Source organism: Microtus ochrogaster, unplaced genomic scaffold (genome assembly GCF_000317375.1).
Source record: "Microtus ochrogaster isolate Prairie Vole_2 unplaced genomic scaffold, MicOch1.0 UNK112, whole genome shotgun sequence".
NCBI classification, from domain to species: Eukaryota; Metazoa; Chordata; class Mammalia; order Rodentia; family Cricetidae; genus Microtus; species Microtus ochrogaster.
The window spans coordinates 810,966-830,683 of record NW_004949210.1 but is presented as its reverse complement, the minus strand read 5'-3'; the positions used below and the strand labels follow the sequence as shown (position 1 = coordinate 830,683).

The 19,718-nt window shown below is 38.6% G+C and overlaps 1 protein-coding gene across 9 annotated transcripts in view; it reads right to left on the bottom strand.

The window, feature by feature from the left end:
• Arhgef9 (Cdc42 guanine nucleotide exchange factor 9) overlaps window positions 1-19,718 on the bottom strand; it is a 307,395-nt gene that overhangs the window by 6,719 nt on the left and 280,958 nt on the right. For all 9 annotated transcript variants that reach the window (XM_026778204.1, XM_005371537.3, XM_005371536.3 and 6 more), the window contains 2 exons: window positions 16,093-16,224; window positions 5,802-6,045 (listed from right to left, as the gene is read on the bottom strand). In XM_026778204.1, the coding sequence (XP_026634005.1) occupies window positions 5,802-6,045; window positions 16,093-16,224 (376 nt within the window). The remainder of the gene's footprint in view (window positions 1-5,801; window positions 6,046-16,092; window positions 16,225-19,718) is intronic.

The following is a 19,718-nucleotide window of genomic DNA, read 5'->3' as shown; positions in this document are numbered from 1 at the left end:
CTCCTCGTCCTGCCTTTTCCTTGTGTGTCCCACATCCTTCGCCCTTTTGTGTTTCCCTCCCCCATTAAAGTGAACCCACGTGGGAGCCGCCGTGTCGTGTCTGTGTTTGTTCCGCCGTGCGTGTCTGTCCTGTGCCCCGTGTTCAAGAAGAACACACACGCCCCCCCTTTTTATTATTTTTTAAGAAGAACACACATGAAAGCAGAATGTTGTATATATAATAAATAAATAAATAAATAAATAAATCTTTTTTAAAAATTCTAAGATTTTAAGAAGAACACACATGAAAGCAACATGTTGTATATATAATAAATAAATAAATAAATAAATAAATCTTTTTTAAAAATTCTAAGATTTCAATTATTACTCAGTTTTAAAGAATGCCACACAGAAACCTAAATGTATCTTGCTGGATTTAGAAGAAAGGAATTTGATGTTCATATCAAAGAATTGCCAAGAAACAATGATGAAGAAGAATCAATATAGTCTTCACAACCAGAATAGTGAAAAAGAATAGGAATTCTAAGACAAACCTAAGTATGCATGGACAGTTACAGTCCACAAAACTAGAAATTTGTGAGAAATAAACAGTTGACTTAGTAAATTACTGCTGGGCAATTGCCTTTTCGCCCAAATGAAAATAAAATCTGTATACTATATTCAGAGAAGAAATTTCAGATAAATTTTGTTTCTAAATATTTTTTTAAAAATTCAGAAATTGTTAGGTGTTGGTAGTGTGGATATGCGTAAGCAGAATAAACTTGGGAGGCGAAAAGAAGTAATAGGTAATTTGCTAAAGTAATTACTTTTGGCAAAATTAAGCACCACAAACAAACTGGAAAGTCAAATTATAAAACTGAAGAAACTATGTGAAAATGAAAACTCACAAGGCTTAACTATCTTCAATATAAAGTACATACCAATTTATATTTTCCTTTTTATCCCCCTCCACTTCTATCCTCTTCCTGCAGAAATAGGGATGGAACACAGGGTCTGATGTATGCTAGACAGGTGTTCTACTACTGAACTAACAGCGAGCCTACAAATTAAATCAATTTTTGAGAACATAATATGTAAAAGTTGGGATATATGATTTTGTAGACATGTTTAATAAGAAAGCACCATAAAATATAAACATGTATATATATGTGACCTACATAGAGCTCAAATGTATACATTTGCTTCCTCTTCTATCTCCTCTTTAAAAATAAATACCGTCTAAAATTGGCAGGTTTTGTTTTCATTCAATACCAGTAGCCCACACACTATAAGCAATTGCAAACCTATTTGTGATTGACAAAGTTTAGGATTTTTCAATTAAAATAAAAATAAGAACAGGTAAAGAGTATTCAGTGTTAATTTCACAAATAATTTGTCAACAAACAGCAATTACATGGCTAAGTAAAGCTGAACTTTAGTAACTGAAGTAACAAATTAAAGGAAGTAAATATTATGCAGTACTGGTGTGGATTTGAAGCAATAAGCACAAAATCATATTGAGGGGTAGACTTTTAACTTTTCTGATACATAATGTCTAAATACATATTATGTTTATGCATCCTCATGTTCATTCATCTCACTTTAGAATGTCTATCCTACAGAAATAAAAAACTGTATAATGAAATATACATGTAGATATGATGTACAGCAATATATTTCACAGAGGAAAAGCTAGAAATAAGGGTTTGGAGAGAGAGTTCAATAGTTAAGAGCACTAGCTTCTCTTGAAGAGGTCCTGGTTTTGGTTTCCAGCATCTACATGGTGGCTCACAATAGTCTTTACCTACAGTTTCTGGAGAATTGATGCCTTCTTTTGGCCTATGCAGGCTCCAGACATGTATATGGTGCACAGATATACATGCACACAAAACACCCATAAATAAAATAAAATAATAATTACAAGTGTAAAAAAGAATAGACTAGTTGGACACACACTCTGAATGTCTATCAAAAGGAGAATGGTTGCCCCTTCTCCATATGGAGTATTATACAGTTATTAAAAGAGAGATATGTGCTGTTATTACAGATGTAGCAAGTTGACTAGAGTATTTTCCTTACAAATACAGGGATTGTCATGAAGGAATTTTCCAGATGTAATAAAAACCCCTAATCAGAGATATAAAAGGATAGTATCCTACATAATATGAATGAACTTGACTGAATCTGATAGAAGCCCTTATAAAAGAAGGCTAAGGTATCCAGTGGAAGAAATTCTACCTGTAGAATATGTTTCTTGTGATCTTCTCTCTTACTAACTTTGTCTTGTACCTGACAACTTGGTCTCTACTCATGACCTTCCATGCCTGACTGCCTTCTGTTCAGATGTAGGAAATTAGTTGTCCAACCTTTACAATCACATAAGCCAATTCCTTATAACAAAGCTTTTCAAAGTAATCCTGGTTATGCTTCTCTACTTGAAGCTCAACTAATGTGAGGAAGTATAGAAGGTTCAATACCTAGTTAGTTGTGCAAGAAAAATTTAGCTTAAAAGACCAATTGCAAAGCAATATGTAAAACACATTTTTGTAAGTGCACACATATGTGCCTGTGTGTGTATGAAAGAGAGGGAGGCAGAGAAAGGAAGGAGAGGGGAAGGAAGGGAGAGAAAGGAGAGAAGGCGAGAGATAGAATGCTTGGGATAAGTATGAAAAAAAACACAGCAAATTATTAATGTTCATTATCTCATAGAAGATTCTACCACTGAACCTTGGTGTTCTTGTGGGACTCCTAACAGTGGGAAGGGGGTTACCTCTGACTCTTTTAGTGGATCAGGGGGAGAAACTAGGAGGAGTGGAGAGAGGGGGAGGCTTCAGTCAGGATGTACTGTATGACAGAAGATAAAAATTCCTAATAGTGTTTTCTTTTTTAATAAGCTAAAAGTACACTGACAAATATTCAGCTTACAACACTATCCAATAAGGTGTTCTTTATTCACTTATAAAAAAATCATACAAATTTCAACTATGCAATTTCTCATGAAATTGTTCATTAATATTCTAATAAAAATTAGTCACTTATTCAGGATTTATTAAATTCTGATTAATATTAAAACAAGAGTGAGAGGAAATGCAAATAATGCATTATACATTTCTCCTATGATTTAAATGCTTATCATGGCCAAGATTTATAATTAAATCTACACACAAAACAATAAAATTATGTCAAATATACATGGCAGCCATAAAGCATTAAATGGTTTGTAGAAATGCAAATAAAATGATATGAAATGAAAAATGGGTATAAAAATTGCATTTATAGAAATAGGTGTGTGAGAAAGTCAGGAATTCTCACAGTTTTATTTAAATAGAAGTAAAAAAGACTAGGATGAAATATATTAAAACATTTACAATATTACAGTGTATGTTATTATGATTTTCACCTTTTTGTGTTTTTTTGTTTGTTGCTCAATATTTTCTGCAATTTTCTAACTTAATGTAATCAGGCTGGGGGAAAAGTCATATAAATACATATTTAAAAACAAGACAAAGATGACACAAGCCTGTCAGAAACTAATTTACAAAAGCTTTTCATTAAGAGCAGATCTTTGAAGGCACAAGTTACTAGGGCATTGTATGGGAGATAAGGTGCTAGAGGCACAGGGAATGGCAGAGACCTTTTAATTAATACAGGATCTATGAACTCAGACTATCCATTGACAGGTCTGACAGCCAGCATCTCAATACCATTCTACATCATGTCTCAATGCAGTGATTGTACTTTAAAAGAAATTACTCTAATAAAACTCTAAGTGTGTTTTCAAGGTGGACTTTAATAAGATACTGGAAGACAAAAATTACCCTGTCTTTCTGGCCATCTATCTTTCACTCTGGGCCATTTCGGTCCCTATCATGGTATGATATAAGAACCCTTTTGTGCCAGAACTCAACAAGCAAGCATATTTTCTAGAGGCAATTTCTGCAGCCTTGAACATTAGACATTTTAAGGTACAATTGTATTTGACGAAAACATGAACCAAAACAAAAAACTTTTCTAGGAATTAGAAAGGTTAATTTATCTTATTTGCTGCCTCTCCCTCAGTGCTGGGCTCATGCATTTCAGGTAAGTACTCTATTTTTGAGAACATCCCTGGCCCTTCATTTCTTTTTTTTTTTTTTTTGGTTTTTCGAGACAGGGTTTCTCTGTGGTTTTGGAGCCTGTCCTGGAACTAGCTCTTGTAGACCAGGCTGGTCTTGAACTCACAGAGATCCACCTGCCTCTGCCTCCCGAGTGCTGGGATTAAAGGCGTGCGCCACCACCGCCCGGCCGTGGCCCTTCATTTCTTAAAATGAATTCCCACTACAGTTCAGGTGGGTGTTCATGATGCTGCCCAAGCTCACCTTGAACTTGAATCATCCTGCTTTTACCTTCTGAGTACTGTAATTACAGGTATGAAGCATTGTATTTGACTGATATTTTTATTACAGAAATAGGACTTTGAGGAAGATATTTGGTAGTATTTAACAAGCTACAAATCTATAGCCACAAAACCACAGCCACATAAACTGTTTCAATCCAAAAAGGATGTTTTATTCTGAATCTAAATGAAATGAGTGCTCATAGTTTTTGATATTTTTGTATTTTCTCTAATTTAATTTTAAATAGTTCTAGAGTATGATGACTATGTGCAGATTGTTTGAATTATAAGTTAATATATGAAGTAACTTTACAAGAATTAAATACTCACATGCCTTTGTCCCAGGAACTAATACTACCACCTTAATAGAGGAGGCCTAAATAGCTTAACTCTGTTAGACATCACTTTTCACTGGTAAAATGAATGTAATTCAAGATGTGTACATGTAATTTGGTCTTCTTAGAACCCAGTATAAAAATGAAATAAACCTGTAACTTGAAAGGGTCCTAAGGTTTTGAATAAAACCAGATCACTCTGTCTTAGTTAGGGTCTCTATTTCTGTGAAGAGACACCATGACCACAGCAGCTCTTATAAAGGAAAACATTCAATTGACATCTCAGCTTCCAATTCAGAGGTTCAGTCCATTATCATCATGGTGGAGAGTATGGCAGCACACAGGCAGACATGGTGTTGACCATATGTTGATTAGAAGGCAACAAGAAGTGGAGACACTGAGACACTGGGTGGTATCTTGAGTATATATGAGACCTCAAAGTCCGCCTCCACAGTGATACACTTCCTCCAACAAGGGCACACCTACTCCAACAAAGCCACACCTCCTAATAGTGCCACTCTTTCTGAGATTATGGGGGATAATTACATTCAAACTACCACACTTGCTTTGGCCTTCATTAGAATTGTTTCTACTTTCTGCCTTTGAAGTTTACTGAAGGCTGGGGATGTAACTCACTAGCAGCGTATTTGGCGAGCATGAACAAGGTCCTGGCATTTATTCCTGGCAACACAGACAAAGAAAGAAAGCTATCCTTCTAATTGGTTTAACTCTACCAAATCTCCATCGACAAATCAGTTCATAAACATGTCCTCCTTATACACCTAAAAACAGAGAGATCTATGAATTTATGGAGGTTACAGAATAGGATCATGACTCCTTTGCGTTTGCTTGACAATACATATGTGTGTGGTAGGAGGAGAATTGAGTTTGGAACCGGATTGTGGTATAATATTTCTATTTGGAAATAGGTATAAGGTATGATCAATGTATAAACCATACCCATTGGTATTAACAAAGATAAGGAATCACCATAGTGACTTAGGTCAGTTTGCGCCAAAAATCTTTCCTTTGACTCTAGAAAGAACTCAATTGTATCCCTCTATGGAAGGTTCTTCACAATTATATTTTTTTTCTGCTCTCAGGTCACTTACCAATTTTTTCATCTTCCTGTACCATTTTCCTCTCTTCTCTGAAAGCTCTGAGCCAACGTATTTTCTCCTCCAGTTTCTTGGCAAAGAACAGATGAACTTCTTCTGTTTCCTTGTTATGAAGCTTGAAAGCATTTTTCATGCTGACATTAAAATCATCATCTCTGCCATCTTCAATGTCAATCACCTCATATTTATCCATGTCAATGCGGCCTTTGTAATATAGGATGTCTCTCCGGATTAGGTCCTAGGTTAGATGAAAGAGGTTATTTTGTCAGAAGTATAGGTAGAGCGGATGCCAGCAGAGGTGGCACTTGGTTACAACAGAACACAAACACTGTCATTATTCAGGAAGGTAAATGGAGATCTTATAGTCTCAATACATGCACCGAGATGACCAGTTGGACACTGACAAGTTGGTTTAAGTAGGTACTCTAAGAGATAACTTGCATTCAAAGACTGTTTCAAACCCCAGCACAAATCACTGGAATGCAAACGGCCTATAAGCAGTAGAAAGCAGTATGCAACAAAAGCACTACCAGGAAAGAATTTTTCATCTTCCAAGAACTTGGCATAATTACCGGAAGCATAAAATGAACTTGCTGGGATGTGCTGAAAATCTCAAGAAGGATACTGAGAATAAAGTTTTAAGTGAAAGTTCAGTGGTGAGAGTTACTAGAAGGTCATAGACTGTTGGGATAGAAAGAGTTAACCGTAGTGTTTTATTTTATTTTTTATTTTTTTGTTTACCTTGGAACATTCTCTCATTTGTTTATTTATCCGCTGTGTTTGACTCTTAGGGAGTTACCCAGTTTCCGCTGCTTTTGTTAAAGCAGTAGGCAGGACGTGGTAATGTGACCGGTTCCTGGATAGGTGGATGATTGGCAGTCCTTTTTGTCCCCACGTTCTTGAACCCAAGGCATCATACATCCTAGGCAAGCACTCCGCCACTGAGCTAAGTCCTCAGACCCTTAGGTTTTCATTTTGGTTTTGTGTTTTGAGAAAGTCTTTCTGCATAGCCCAGATGATAGTAGTCCGGGCTGTCCTTGAACCCACATTCTTCCTACCTCAGCTTCCTCAGTGCTGAGATGAAGGTGTATACCAGCCTTTCCTGCAAGTTATTTTTTTCAAGTTCATATTTTTTTCCTTCTTCCTTTCTCCCTCTCCCCACTTTTCCTTCTCTTTCTTTCTTTTGAGACAAAGTCTCAGGCTGTGGAGTTTTAATATTTAGTGTTTTTGGACAAGAGTTAGTCTCATAGGAAACTTGGCTAAAAGAAGGCAAAAAAGTACATATATCAACACAGATGAATCTCATGATCAAATACAGTGTTCTCTATCTTTTGTTTTACTCATCTATATAGAAGTAGATCAATCCTAATTCTAGTCAATGAGACACTCATCCTAAGTCTGTACATAGTGCTCTTACTTCTCTACTTAGTTGTTTGCATTGTAATGACATATTGAGTATTGGTGAGCCTTCCATTCTATGCAAAACTAAGACCCCCCCCAAACACTGACATTAGAAATCTCATGTTCATCATTGACTTCATTTACCCTCCATGTAAACTGATTTTTATTTTTCTACAATCAATATATAAAACAATGCTATATATTTTAGAGACATAGATAAATAACAAACTTTTAAGGACATATGACAATGACACATGGCAAATTCAAGAGTAGAGGGGAAAATGGAAGAAGTGAGTCAGACATGGAAAGGAACATGTCCTACTTTGCTTTCTATTGCTGGGATGCACACCATAACCAAAAGCAGCACGGGGACGAAAGGGCCTCTTTGGCTTACAGGCTATCATCAAGGAAAGTTAGGACAGGAGCTCAAGGCAGGAACCCGGAGGCAGAAACTCAAGCAGAGACCATGGAAGAATGCTGCCTTACTGGCTTGCTCCTCATGCTTTGCTCACCTACCTTTTTTGTCCAACCCAGGCCCGCTTGCCCAGAGATTGCATTGCTCACAGTGGTTTGCACATTTCTTTGCCCACTGAAGTTTCCCTCTTCTCAGATGATTCTAGCTTGTGTCATTTGAAATATCTACATAGCACAGTAGTAAATTAATTAAGGGTCTTACCCAGCTATGGACACTAACTACTACAGTACTGACATATTAGGCAAAATATGTCTATTTGCACAGTGGTATGACAGTTTAGGGGTTAACAAACGGCATTCTGATTAGATATGCAGAATGTCACATGGGAGGAAATATATGCTAGGTATTGTAAACCTGATTTTGAATTATTCTCAACAGATTTGTCAATCTCAAATCCTCAGGCTTGAAAATGCAGGTACTATTTAGCTGTTTTGCAGCCAATAACCATCACATAGTTCTTTTTGCTGCTATAATTATTATGCCTACAAATAAAGTGAGAATACATATAGGTTCTAATCAACTGGGTACCCCTGCCATTAGGCACTAACAGATCTCTTGGGTACGTGTAAAACGAAGATCACAGGAGAGACGGAGGCCAGTTGCACAGAGAAGGCTAATAGTTTTTAGGCCTGTTTCAACCACGTCTGAGGTGCACAAGCTTAGTCCTGGCCCAAAGAATGGAGTGGCTCCCATGAAGGGATTTCAAATTCTCAGGAACATTTTGGGAGATACATGCTCAAAAACTGAGCACTGTCAGGCAAACTGAAATAGGTGAAAGGAGAATGATATGGGAGAGTGTACGGATGTAAGGTGTGAATTCTCCCGTACAGTTGATCACATGGCATATACACACCTGGAAAGGCGGATCTGGACGGCACACTGCATAATGGCTGTCCTAAGTTATTAACAACCACAACTTCCTGGTTCTTAACCTGTGTACAAACAATTACTTCTCCCCTCTACCAAACTTGTGCTTCACAATCATTTTCAATTTTAAGTGCCTTTGGCAGTTTCCTAAAATTTAAGCATGTGCCTGATCATTGGACTCCTTTTACCAGCATTAATCATAATATCTTAATGTTTATATATTTATGTATGACAAAGGAACAAGGAAATAGTCTATGTCTTTAGCAGAAGAACAGGGATTAGAATGACGTATTGTTAAAACTCTCTGTTAATTTTTTCTCTCTGTGGCTGATAGAGGGCTCAATATGAGTTTTCAGGCATCAGATTAGTGATAATCTAAGTATAGGGATATGATAGAAATGATTAGGAATCCTCTACAGCCTCAGGAAGTCCAACCAGAATGGGTAGCAAAGGCCATGAAACAACATGGGGCAGTGAAAAGAATATGAATAAATTCAAGTATCTAAATTTGAGTTCTAGATGTCTAACTTGCCTTGGGCAAGTCATTTAGCTTCTCTCAGTCTCAATTATTGCAACTGTAAAATTAGAAAAGTTAGCCTTATATTAAATTACTGCAAAGCTCCAACCCTATGAGGCCGGCCTAGTCCAGTAAATGTAGCCTTGTGCTTTTGTGCTCCTTTAAATTCTTTTTTTTTATAAACCCTCAAATTTTACTGACTCTTGCAACTTAAACTGTCCAAGCAAGTCAAATTTAAAGAAAAGACAAATGCCAATATTTTTTAATTTACATTGCCACTGATTCTAGAAATTTAACATGCATTTAGGGTAGGAAAGTACTTGCTAACGCACTCATACAAACCCCAAATCTACTTGGGCTCACTCTAATGTACCCTTTTCTTCCCAGTCAGCTCTATTTCAGTCCTTCTAGCCTTCATTGTCAAAGTCACAAAATCTTCCCCAAAGAAATGTTCTCTGATTAGACATTCTAGCTGTTGTGGCTCCCGTTGTATAAATTCTAATACTAACTATGAAGGCTCTTAAATGCTACTCATTTGGCATTTAACCATCATGCCAATTACAGCATTTAGTTTTGTTTGTTCATTTAGATTGTGCTCATCACTCTGTCTTTTTTGAACTTGCTTCACTCACAGCTTGTCCATAGAAAGGCAGTTTCTGAGGTTTCTTGGGCCTTCGAAAACAGCAAGACAAATTCTTCCTGAGTCCTAGGTGCTTGTGGTACTGTTCGTATTACATGGTTTAATGCCTCCCAAGTGGCATGGTGATAATATGCCCCAAATAGATACTATTTGGATCACAGCTTCCCTGTCTAGTAGAATTTACTGTTTCTAACAGGATACCAGCTTTTCTTAGTTGCCCAAGTCATGGGACATAGAGAGCTCCAGAACTGTTTTTATAGCTGTTAGAAACCAAGCTCCCAGACACAGCCTGTGGCTCCAGCAAGGACTACCCTAATCCCTGCCATTACATAATTCAAACAGCTCACAGATATTTCAACTTGATCCCACTAGGTAATCCTAGGATTTAGCAAGACTTCATAGGACATTTTGTACAAAATGACAGATGCTACAATCTGGAGTATAAAGCTGTTCAGGATTATAGCCTGCCTTACTTATTTATCAGTAAGTTTGTCTCTACTATTTTAGAGAGGGTCCTGGCTATGCTTCCCCAGCCTAGAACCTTCCTGCTTTCTATCCAGATCTTGGGCAATGCATGTGGACAAGGCTGAGCTTGTGTTGTCACTATGATATTCCAACATGTACAGCACATCCGTAGCAGTCGAAACAAAAGTAACAATGGCATCAGCCAGCAGTGAGTACTTGAACAGCATATACTCTGTGCCAACTGCTGTCCTAATGACTTTGCATTTGTCAACTGCAATATTGCTGATAAAGTGCTACAAGGTAGGAAGCTGCATTGGATGAGGAACTATAGATAGAGAACCCCTGCTGAACTTAATTAAGATTAAAGGGTGGAGCTAGGCTTTGGGTCCACACATCCGGCTCTGAAATCTGGGCCTTTTATTGAGAAATGTATTATATATTGCTTTAGAATTAAAATTGCTAAGTAAATGCTTAGCAACATGACATATTCTGTAATTGTATTAATTGCGAACATTTAGTAAATAGAATGTGCCAACAATTATTATCTGCACCGCCTCATTTGAATTTCATGACTTCCTTTGGATGTCTATTTTTTTTCAAATGAGGAATAATTATAAGCAGAGAAAACTTATTTAAATTCAGACAGCTCATTGGAGAAAAATAATGAGTATTCGGCAATCTGCCTGTATTAGACATGCTTTTAACGCCATACTTCACTGCTTCCTGCTTGCTATTATGGTTTCCCTCTAGCACCTTTCTGAACTGTGTTCTATTACTAGTTCAGGTGGACAGGGGAGAATATAGATGAAAATAGATGAATGAGAAGAAGATAAATAAAAGAAAAATAGATTAAAAGTACTGGCTAACATTGGACTTGATTGGTAAGAAGTGAACAGAGTCTAGTATCAATTTTTCTGGTTCAAACTCCCTTATCAATCTTATATCTATATTGTCCCTGTTTCTTTCCTTAAGATAGATTTATTTATGTGTATAGGTGTGTGCCTGAATTGATTTATTTGAAACATGTGAGGGCATGTGAATGCGGACACCAGAAGAGGACATTGAATTCCTTGGACTAGAGTTATAGGTATTTGTGAGCCCCCATGTGGGTGTCTGAACTGAACCCCAGGTCTTCCACAGAGCACTGAATGCTCTTAACTACTGAGTCATCTCTCCACCTCCCCATCCCTCCTGCTTATTGCTACTTTTGTATTTGAGCTGTTTCAAATGGCTCATGCTGCAATTCTGTCCTTTCAGTACAAGAAGAAATATCTAAATGCACAAACTTCCCCGAACAAAAGTCCTCTGTCCAGCACCATTACATGTAATTTAGTTCTTATCCCTCAGAATATTGTGAAAGCAACAGAAATGCAGTACAGTTATGATAGCGGACAATGGACCATGGCGGCACAAGCACAAGTAAGAACAGTGAATGCAGATAAAAGGTTGCTTGGGACGATAATGGGCATGTAGGAAAATTGGTGGATAATGGGATAAAGAGGTCTGTTCTTTTCCACAGTAAACAGTGGAAAGGGAGAACAAAAGGCAAAATATGGCGAATTTTTTCTAAAACATCAAAATAATTTCAAAATAATGATATCTTGGAGAAAACAGCAAAACATGTACAAAACTAAACTAATAGAGTTGCAGAGGCAGCCAGTGCACAGGATAAGAGGAAAGAGAACAAAAGGGTCTTACCATTTAAAAAAATGACAAGGGAAGAAAAGGAACAGAAATTAAAGGAGCTACTGGTGTCTTTCATGTGTATTATAACTGCTATTTTAAAAGTACCCTGCTTTATGCTTTCCTCTACAAAACAAACTCCAAGCTGTACAAGCTGTTCAAACTCTTCTGAGTGCTTTATTCAATCCCAACTCCCAGTGTGCAAAACAGGCAAGGTTTTGTTTAACTGGCTTCACGTTAAAGAAACTGAAAGAGTCAGGCAGAAGTTTAGTAGGTGGACATTAGTTGCTGAATTTTGAAGAGTAGATTGAATATTTTTTTTTAATTTTTTTTAATTTATTTATTTATTGAGGATTTCTGCCTCCTCCCCTCCACCGCCTCCCATTTCCCTCCCCCTCCCCCGATTAAGTCCCTCTCCCCCATCAGCTTGAAGAGCCATCAGGGTTCCCTGACCTGTGGGAAGTCCAAGGACCGCCCACCTCCATCCAGGTTTAGTAAGTTGAGCATCCAAACCGCCCAGGCCCCCCCAAAGCCAGCACGTGCAGTAGGATCAAAAATCCATTGCCCTTGTTCTTGAGTTCTCTGTAGTCCTCATTGTCCGCTATGTTCAGCAAGTCCGGTTTTATCCCATGCTTTTTCAGACTCAGGCCAGCTGGCCTTGGTGAATTCCCAAAAGAACATCCCCATTGTCTCAGAATGTGGGTGTACCCCTCGCGGTCCTGAGTTCCTTGCTCGTGCTCCCCCTCCTTCTGCTCCTGATTTGGACCTTGAGATTTCTGTCCGGTGCTCCAATTTGGGTCTCTGTCTCTGTCTCCTTTCATCGCCTGATGAAGGTTAATATTCAGGGGGATGCCTATATGTTTGTCTTTGGATTCACCTTCTTATTTAGCTTCTCTAGGGTTGCAAATTATAAGCTCACTGTCCTTTAATTATGGCTAGAAACCAAATATGAGTGAGTACATCCCATGTTCCTCTTTTTGGGTCTGGCTTACCTCACTCAGGATAGTGTTTTCTATTTCCATCCATTTGTACGCAAACTTCAAGAAGTTCTTGTTTTTTACTGCTGAGTAGTACTCTAATATGTATATATTACATACTTTCTTCATCCATTCTTCTATTGAAGGGCATCTAGGTTGTTTCCAGGTTCTGGCTATTACAAACAATGCTGCTATGAACATAGTTGAGCATATACTTTTGTTGTATGATAGGGCCTCTCTTGGGTATATTCCCAAGAGTGGTATTGCTGGGTCCAGGGGTAGGTTGATCTCGAATTTCCTGAGGAACCGCCACACTGCTTTCCAGAGTGGTTGCACAAGTTTGCATTCCCACCAGCAATGGATGAGTGTACCCCTTTCTCCACACCCTCTCCAGCAAAGGCTATCATTGGTGTTTTTCATTTTAGCCATTCTGACAGGTGTAAGATGGTATCTTAAAGTTGTCTTGATTTGCATTTCCCTGATCGCTAAGGAAGTTGAGCATGACCTTAGGTGTCTTTTGACCGTTTGAACTTCTTCTGTTGAGAATTCTCTGTTCAGCTCAGTGCCCCATTTTATAATTGGGTTGGTCAGCCTTTTACGGTCTAGTTTCTTGAGTTCTTTATATATTTTGGAGATCAGACCTTTGTCAGTTGCGGGGTTGGTGAAGATCTTCTCCCAGTCAGTGGGTTGCCTTTTTGTCTTTTCCCAGCAATTGGGAGGCAGAGGCAGGCGGATCTCTGTGAGTTCGAGACCAGCCTGGTCTACAAGAGTAGATTGAATATTTAAATGTTTCCTGTGTTACCTGTAGCAGATAATTATTCAGTCCAGAGTTGGGTAAATCTACTGATGGGGACTTCACCAACTGACAATATTATGCCTTTTGTTGAAAGTAGGGGTTGAACAAGCTTCACATGCATCTGCACCAGTCCTGTCCCTCAATTGCCACTACATATGCACTGATCTCATTTATTCTTCGTAACAATCCTGTTGATTGTTTGCCCTGCATTAGGGTGCCACCCCACCCCCACCCCAAGTACTACTCTTTTGCAGTAATGGTAAGAACAATTTGGCAGACATAATACTTTGCTCTTTTGCATACCTTCTTTCTACCCCATTCTTATTTTTGATTTACCTTCTATTTGATAAATAGAAAGTAGAAAGATTTATTGTACATCACATGGCAATCCTCAACCATGGACAAACATCAGATACTTTTCATGGCCTTTCTTAACAAGGCTGTAGCTTTCCAACCCTAGGAAGGCAGTGTAAGAACATCCAAGTATGTGGAGTAAACAGTCTTGAACTCTAGGTTGGCTTTTGTTCTGGAGAGAAAGCCATGACCTCACGAAAACAAGAACACTCTCATCTGAGAGAAGCTATGCCTTTATCAAGATGTCCATTGTCTTTGCCATCCTATTGTTTGCTTTTTCCCAAACTCCTAACGTGGCTGCTCTGAATCCAGAAGCCCTCCCTTAACTTCTGCTGTTTTTTTTAATCATTGTCTTTCCAACTAGTTGTCCTAGAATTGACACACCACTTCATCTTGGTGTTTTGCTGCCCCTTCACTCCTAAATAGAGCATACCGTTCCATCTTTTTTTCTTTTCCTTTATCCTTAGGCTCTGCTTTACTCTTGTGTATCTGCCTCCTTAGCCACTGCTTTTCAGAGGTCAGTTTCACATTTTACTTAAAGCAACTGCATCTTTCAGGGACAGATGCAAAAATCAAGAAGTATGGGCAGGTAGTGCGGAACCCTGAAATAAAACAGACTCCTACTTTCTCTGTCTCTCTCTCTCCCCTCTCTTTCTTTCTCTTTCCTCTTTCTCCCCCACTCTCTCAGTCTCTCCTTCTCCCTTTCCCTTAGCCTCTCTCCCCCTCTCTTTACTTGTTCTAAGCAAGAACATACATTAGTGGGAAGAAGGGACATATGCCTGTTGGTGACATAGCTAATAAACTAAGAGCTTTTTTGTTGTTTTTACTAACCTTCAGAAATACTGACTCCTGGTTCGTATGAAAGTTCTGCTAGGAGCTGGGGGAGCTAAGAAGAGACATTGGTGTTTTGCTGAGTCTCAGATTCATAGGTTTCTCTCCCAGGGTCAGATCCAGTCTGAAATAACTACCTTAATCCACTAGCAGGTTACTGGTTCCAGATCTGGCATTCTGAGCTTATCGACAAACACCAAGGCAGTTTGAATCTCAGCTCCATTTACTCTCTCAGCTGATTGTGAAAGGCAAACACGTAACGATTTAATGTTGAACACACTACACACATGCACACCCACAGAGAGCAAGGGACATAAACCATATGTCTGCTTAGTGTTTAACTTGGAATGTCATGATTTGGCACCACTCTTTAGGGACATTTTCTACTGGGTAAGGAAGACCACAAATGTAAAAAAGAGGTATTATGTAATAAAGAAAAAGCCAAGAATGTGAACAAATTTTGAAAGTCACTCTGAGTACTCTTGATTTCTCCCTCATTTTCTCACTTTGTGTGATTCAAAATTCTTCCCAGCCAAATCTTACTGACAAAGCTGGGTTGTGCCTCCTGTCATGAAAGAAGAAACAATATCCCATTAGGAACCCTCAGAAGAGATTATGTGGAGAACATATGCTATCCCTCTATCAAAGAGAAGTGGCTAAGGAGCCAATATTCACAGAGGTATCCAAGGATCAGTAACGAGTACAGGATGTCTCTTCAAAAGGATTACAGGGATAGGGTATCCAGCAATAGCATGAGTGAGAAGTTTTGGGGCAACTGATGCTACCTTTTGTATAGGAAATGGATAGAGGTATGAAGAAAACTCTTGTACCACAGATGACCTAATTGTTTGAATGACAAGTTGTCCCCTTGTTGGTTCCTAGGATAGGAAGTGGGCAGGTGGCTCCATTAAAGTGGAAATTGGGAAAGGGACTCTTGGAAGCTATTCTTTGCTAAGTCAGATTACAAATACAACAATATTCTTCAACACTGGTCCAAATTTGCTGGTTATCTGCTGTGGGTGCAAGAGGCTCAGAAGGAATACCACAAGAGTTATAAGGGAAAACAGAATTGCTATTGGGATAAAAATGAGTTAACCTCAGCATTTCACTGTTGCTTATGATCTTCATGCCATGCCCGCACTTCTGATATAGAGCTGCTGCCAATTTCCTCTGGCAGTTTTTGCCTATTTCTTTAAACACCTGGGGGTAATGAAAGAGAAGGAGCTTATCGTACTCCCGAGGTTCTCATCTCTCTTAGAAAAGAAGAGGTTAAGTTTACCTTCTTGCAGAGGACCATCTGGTGGTCGAATAGGAAGAAGACTCTCTGCTGGTTACGGCCATAGGGCTGATAGATCCAGGCCATCTCTCCAGTGTAGATCAGCTCCGAGCTCCTGTCTAAGATGTCCTCTCCCTAGGAAGGATATGTGATGGTGAGAGAGAGTCAGGTAGTAGATCTGGTACAATTCCTTACACAGAGATACCCAACTGCGAGCATAGACTGGACTGGGAGGTTAGCCAAAAAGACGTTGTGGCGATGGAGGAAAAGAGAGAGACTTCTGGGTTCTCTTAAAAAGTTTACGGCTGGGCAGTGGTGGCGCACGCCTTTAATCCCAGCACTCGGGAGGCAGAGGCAGGCGGATCTCTGTGAGATCGAGACCAGCCTGGTCTACAAGAGCTAGTTCCAGGACAGGCTCCAAAACCACAGAGAAACCCTGTCTCGAAAAAGCAAAAAAAAAAAGTTTACAATTCTGTAAGTGAGAAGATTTATATTCTTATTTACTGTGGGGTTAAATAAGACCCATCCCTTAATCAGATAGCCACCCATCTCCTCCATACTTCCCTCTTTTCTTCCCGTATTCTTATTTATTCTGAACCTAAATGAGACCCAAGCAGGCAGGCAGGCATTTCTTTTATCTTTTATTAATCTCTTTACTGTTCCAGTCTCTCAATTCCTATCTGTCCTCTCATTTACTTCAAGAGTATGCCCCAAATGTAATCAAAAATTTTCTATTATCCATATAAAAATGAAATAAGGAAGATATTTTATGATCAAATCAGAAAGTTTATTACATGTGCTTCAGCCTATATGAAGACGAAAGAAATAAGCAGTGTCTCAGGGAACAGAACTCACCATTCCAGAAGATGTATATGGGTCAAATATTATGCTACTTACTTTTTACTCTCTCTCATCTGGACCTCACAAAAGTTCTGCCAGATAAACCATATTGGTCCCATTTTACATCTTCAAGGACCAAGAGGTGAAGGAATAGGACAAGATCATGAAGTTTGTTAGCTGCAGACACTCTGATACTAATCTCTGATTCGAGAGAGCACCTTTACTCTTCCCCATAAATTATATTGCTTCTAGCATTGAAAGTATCTAGATGTCCAGTTTCTTCCTCTCCCTAGGTCTGTTTTACCAGCTGTTATATGAGGTGGATAAGCATAACATCTAGAGCACCAGCTTTGGGACCTTTACAGTTAAATGTATACCAAAAGTTCAAGGTTTGATTAAAGATAGAAATCCCTATACTTCCAAAATAGTCAGAAGCAACTAGCTCTGGCAGAATAATATGCTAAAAAGAGTGACATCAGGAAACAGTATTCTTAATTGCACCATTTTCTCTAGTCTGAGAGACTGGAAAGAAAAGATCTCAGTGGATTATTTTCTAATAACAAAACTTGAAAGCAGCTCAAAAAATACCATTTTGACTCTACCATCCAAATTGAGTTACAAGAGTATCCAAGATAAAGGTAAACAAACAGTCCTTCTTGAGTTGACATACTAGCATTGAGCCTTTGAATGCATAGGGCTGGGTCAGGCCTCTCCTCAGAGTTGACCTTTCCTGATACAGGAGAGGAAGATGTACCACAACCTACTTGGAGTATGTATGAAGTGAAGAATGCATAAAAGTTGGCTATATAATACAAGCTGAAGACAAACATGACTATTTTTGAGGCAGGGTCTTACTATGTAGTCCAGGAAAGCCTGAAACTTGCTATATAGCTCAGGGTGATCTTGAACTTGCAACCCTCCACTTGAAGCTTCCCAAGTACTGGGGATATAGGTATAAGCCACCATGCCCAGATTACAGGATGACTTTTACAGTTACAATTTGATGAACTGAGGATGATCAGACCTAGGAGAATACTCAACATTTCCTTAGGCAGAGGCATACTAACCCTATTTTAAATAGTTGCTGCATATAAAACCAAGTTTAAAAAAATGTTGAGAAAAAAAAAAAACAAACTTCTATGCTCACTAAGCTAACTAACCTTGAACAACTAACATATTTTCATTGTGTCTCAATTTCTTCATTAATTTTTTTTCAGTTTTCTGAGACAGGGTTTCTCTGTGTAGCCCTTGATGCCCTGGAACTTGCTCTGTAGACCAGGCTGGCCCCAAACTCAGAGACCTGCCTGTCTCTATCTCCTGAGAGCTGGGATTAAAGACATGCATCCCCACTGCCTGGTTCTTTCTTCATTCTTTCTAGAATATACCATTACAAATTTGTTTAGATGTTGTGAAGACTATTTAAATTAACATAAGTAAGTACTTACTTATGAATATATGCACTGCATTGTAAACTTTAAATATTTTATTTTCATCTTGGGTATTTTGGGGTGTCTCAGGTACTAAGACATATTTTCTGTCTTCTACTAATATAATGAGCTGATAAAGGACGAGCTGTGATTCTGCTCAAAATCATAAATCAGAGAAATTGGAAGTAATTTCTCCAAAGAAGCAGAACAAAGTTCAGAATCCCTCCAAAACCCATGTGCCTAACTAAAAGACTTCACTTGAATGATGGTACCTTGCCTAGCAGAAAATCGGCTACAGCAGATTAGTTAGGTGAGACCGTTTCACTGTCTTGTGTCCAGTGCTGTTACTAACTCACTCTGTATCCCTGGGAAGCAGTTTAAGCAGATTCTGTTTGGTCTACTCCACATGCTGCTTCCATTCTTGTCTCCCAGCCTCACTTAGACATCTCTTTATCTTGCACCACAGAGCACAACCCATTCCCACTGCCTCTAAGGGTTTCTGCCTTCTTCCAGCATTTACCACAAACTGCTCACTTTCCTAGGAATCTCTCTGCCTACGCCAGATGAACAGGGCCATGTCTGATTCATCTCAGATTCTATAATGGCTGGCAAGGGCAAGCAAAGAGGGGCTGTTCAAAGGCAAGTCTCCTAAAGTCACATATCAAATCCTCCAGTGTCTTCCATCCAAACTGGAAACAAAGTACTTAGATGAAAACATAGAAGCTGATCTCCAATTGTTCCTATACAATTTTCTGCTTTTTTCCCTAGTACACTGGCCACTCTCTTTTTTCTTAGAATATACAGTCTCATATTTCATGGTCTTTGTTACAGTTCTTCCTTCTACCTGAAATGCTCCGCCACAAAAAGTCACATGATTTTCTTCTTCATCTTCTTTGGGTCTTTTCTCAAATGCTATCCCCTTTTTGTCATTTCTCCATCATTCTAGCCTATTAAAATATTTTATTTTTCTCCACAACATGCTTATGTGTTGCTTTTCTTCTCTAATGAAACATAAATTATAGAAACTTTGCTCTACCACACATTTCTAGAATACAGAATCGAGCCTGATAGAGAGTAAGCATTCAATAAATGACCTGCAAGGAATCATCAATGGTTAATAAATGAGTAGTGGCCATTAAACCCTACCCAGAGCTTTCTTACTTGGTTTTCATATTTTTTGCAGCGAAAGTCTCAAGGAGTAGGCTTTATTTAATTTTAATTAATTATAACTTAACCCATTTTGTTCAGCCTTACTTTATCCTGATGACAGGATAATTGATAATACAGCTGTGGTCTGAATGACCCAGCAGGCATATTTAAACTGTGGTTCATAAGTTGCATGCATCCCAGGAGACCTATGAA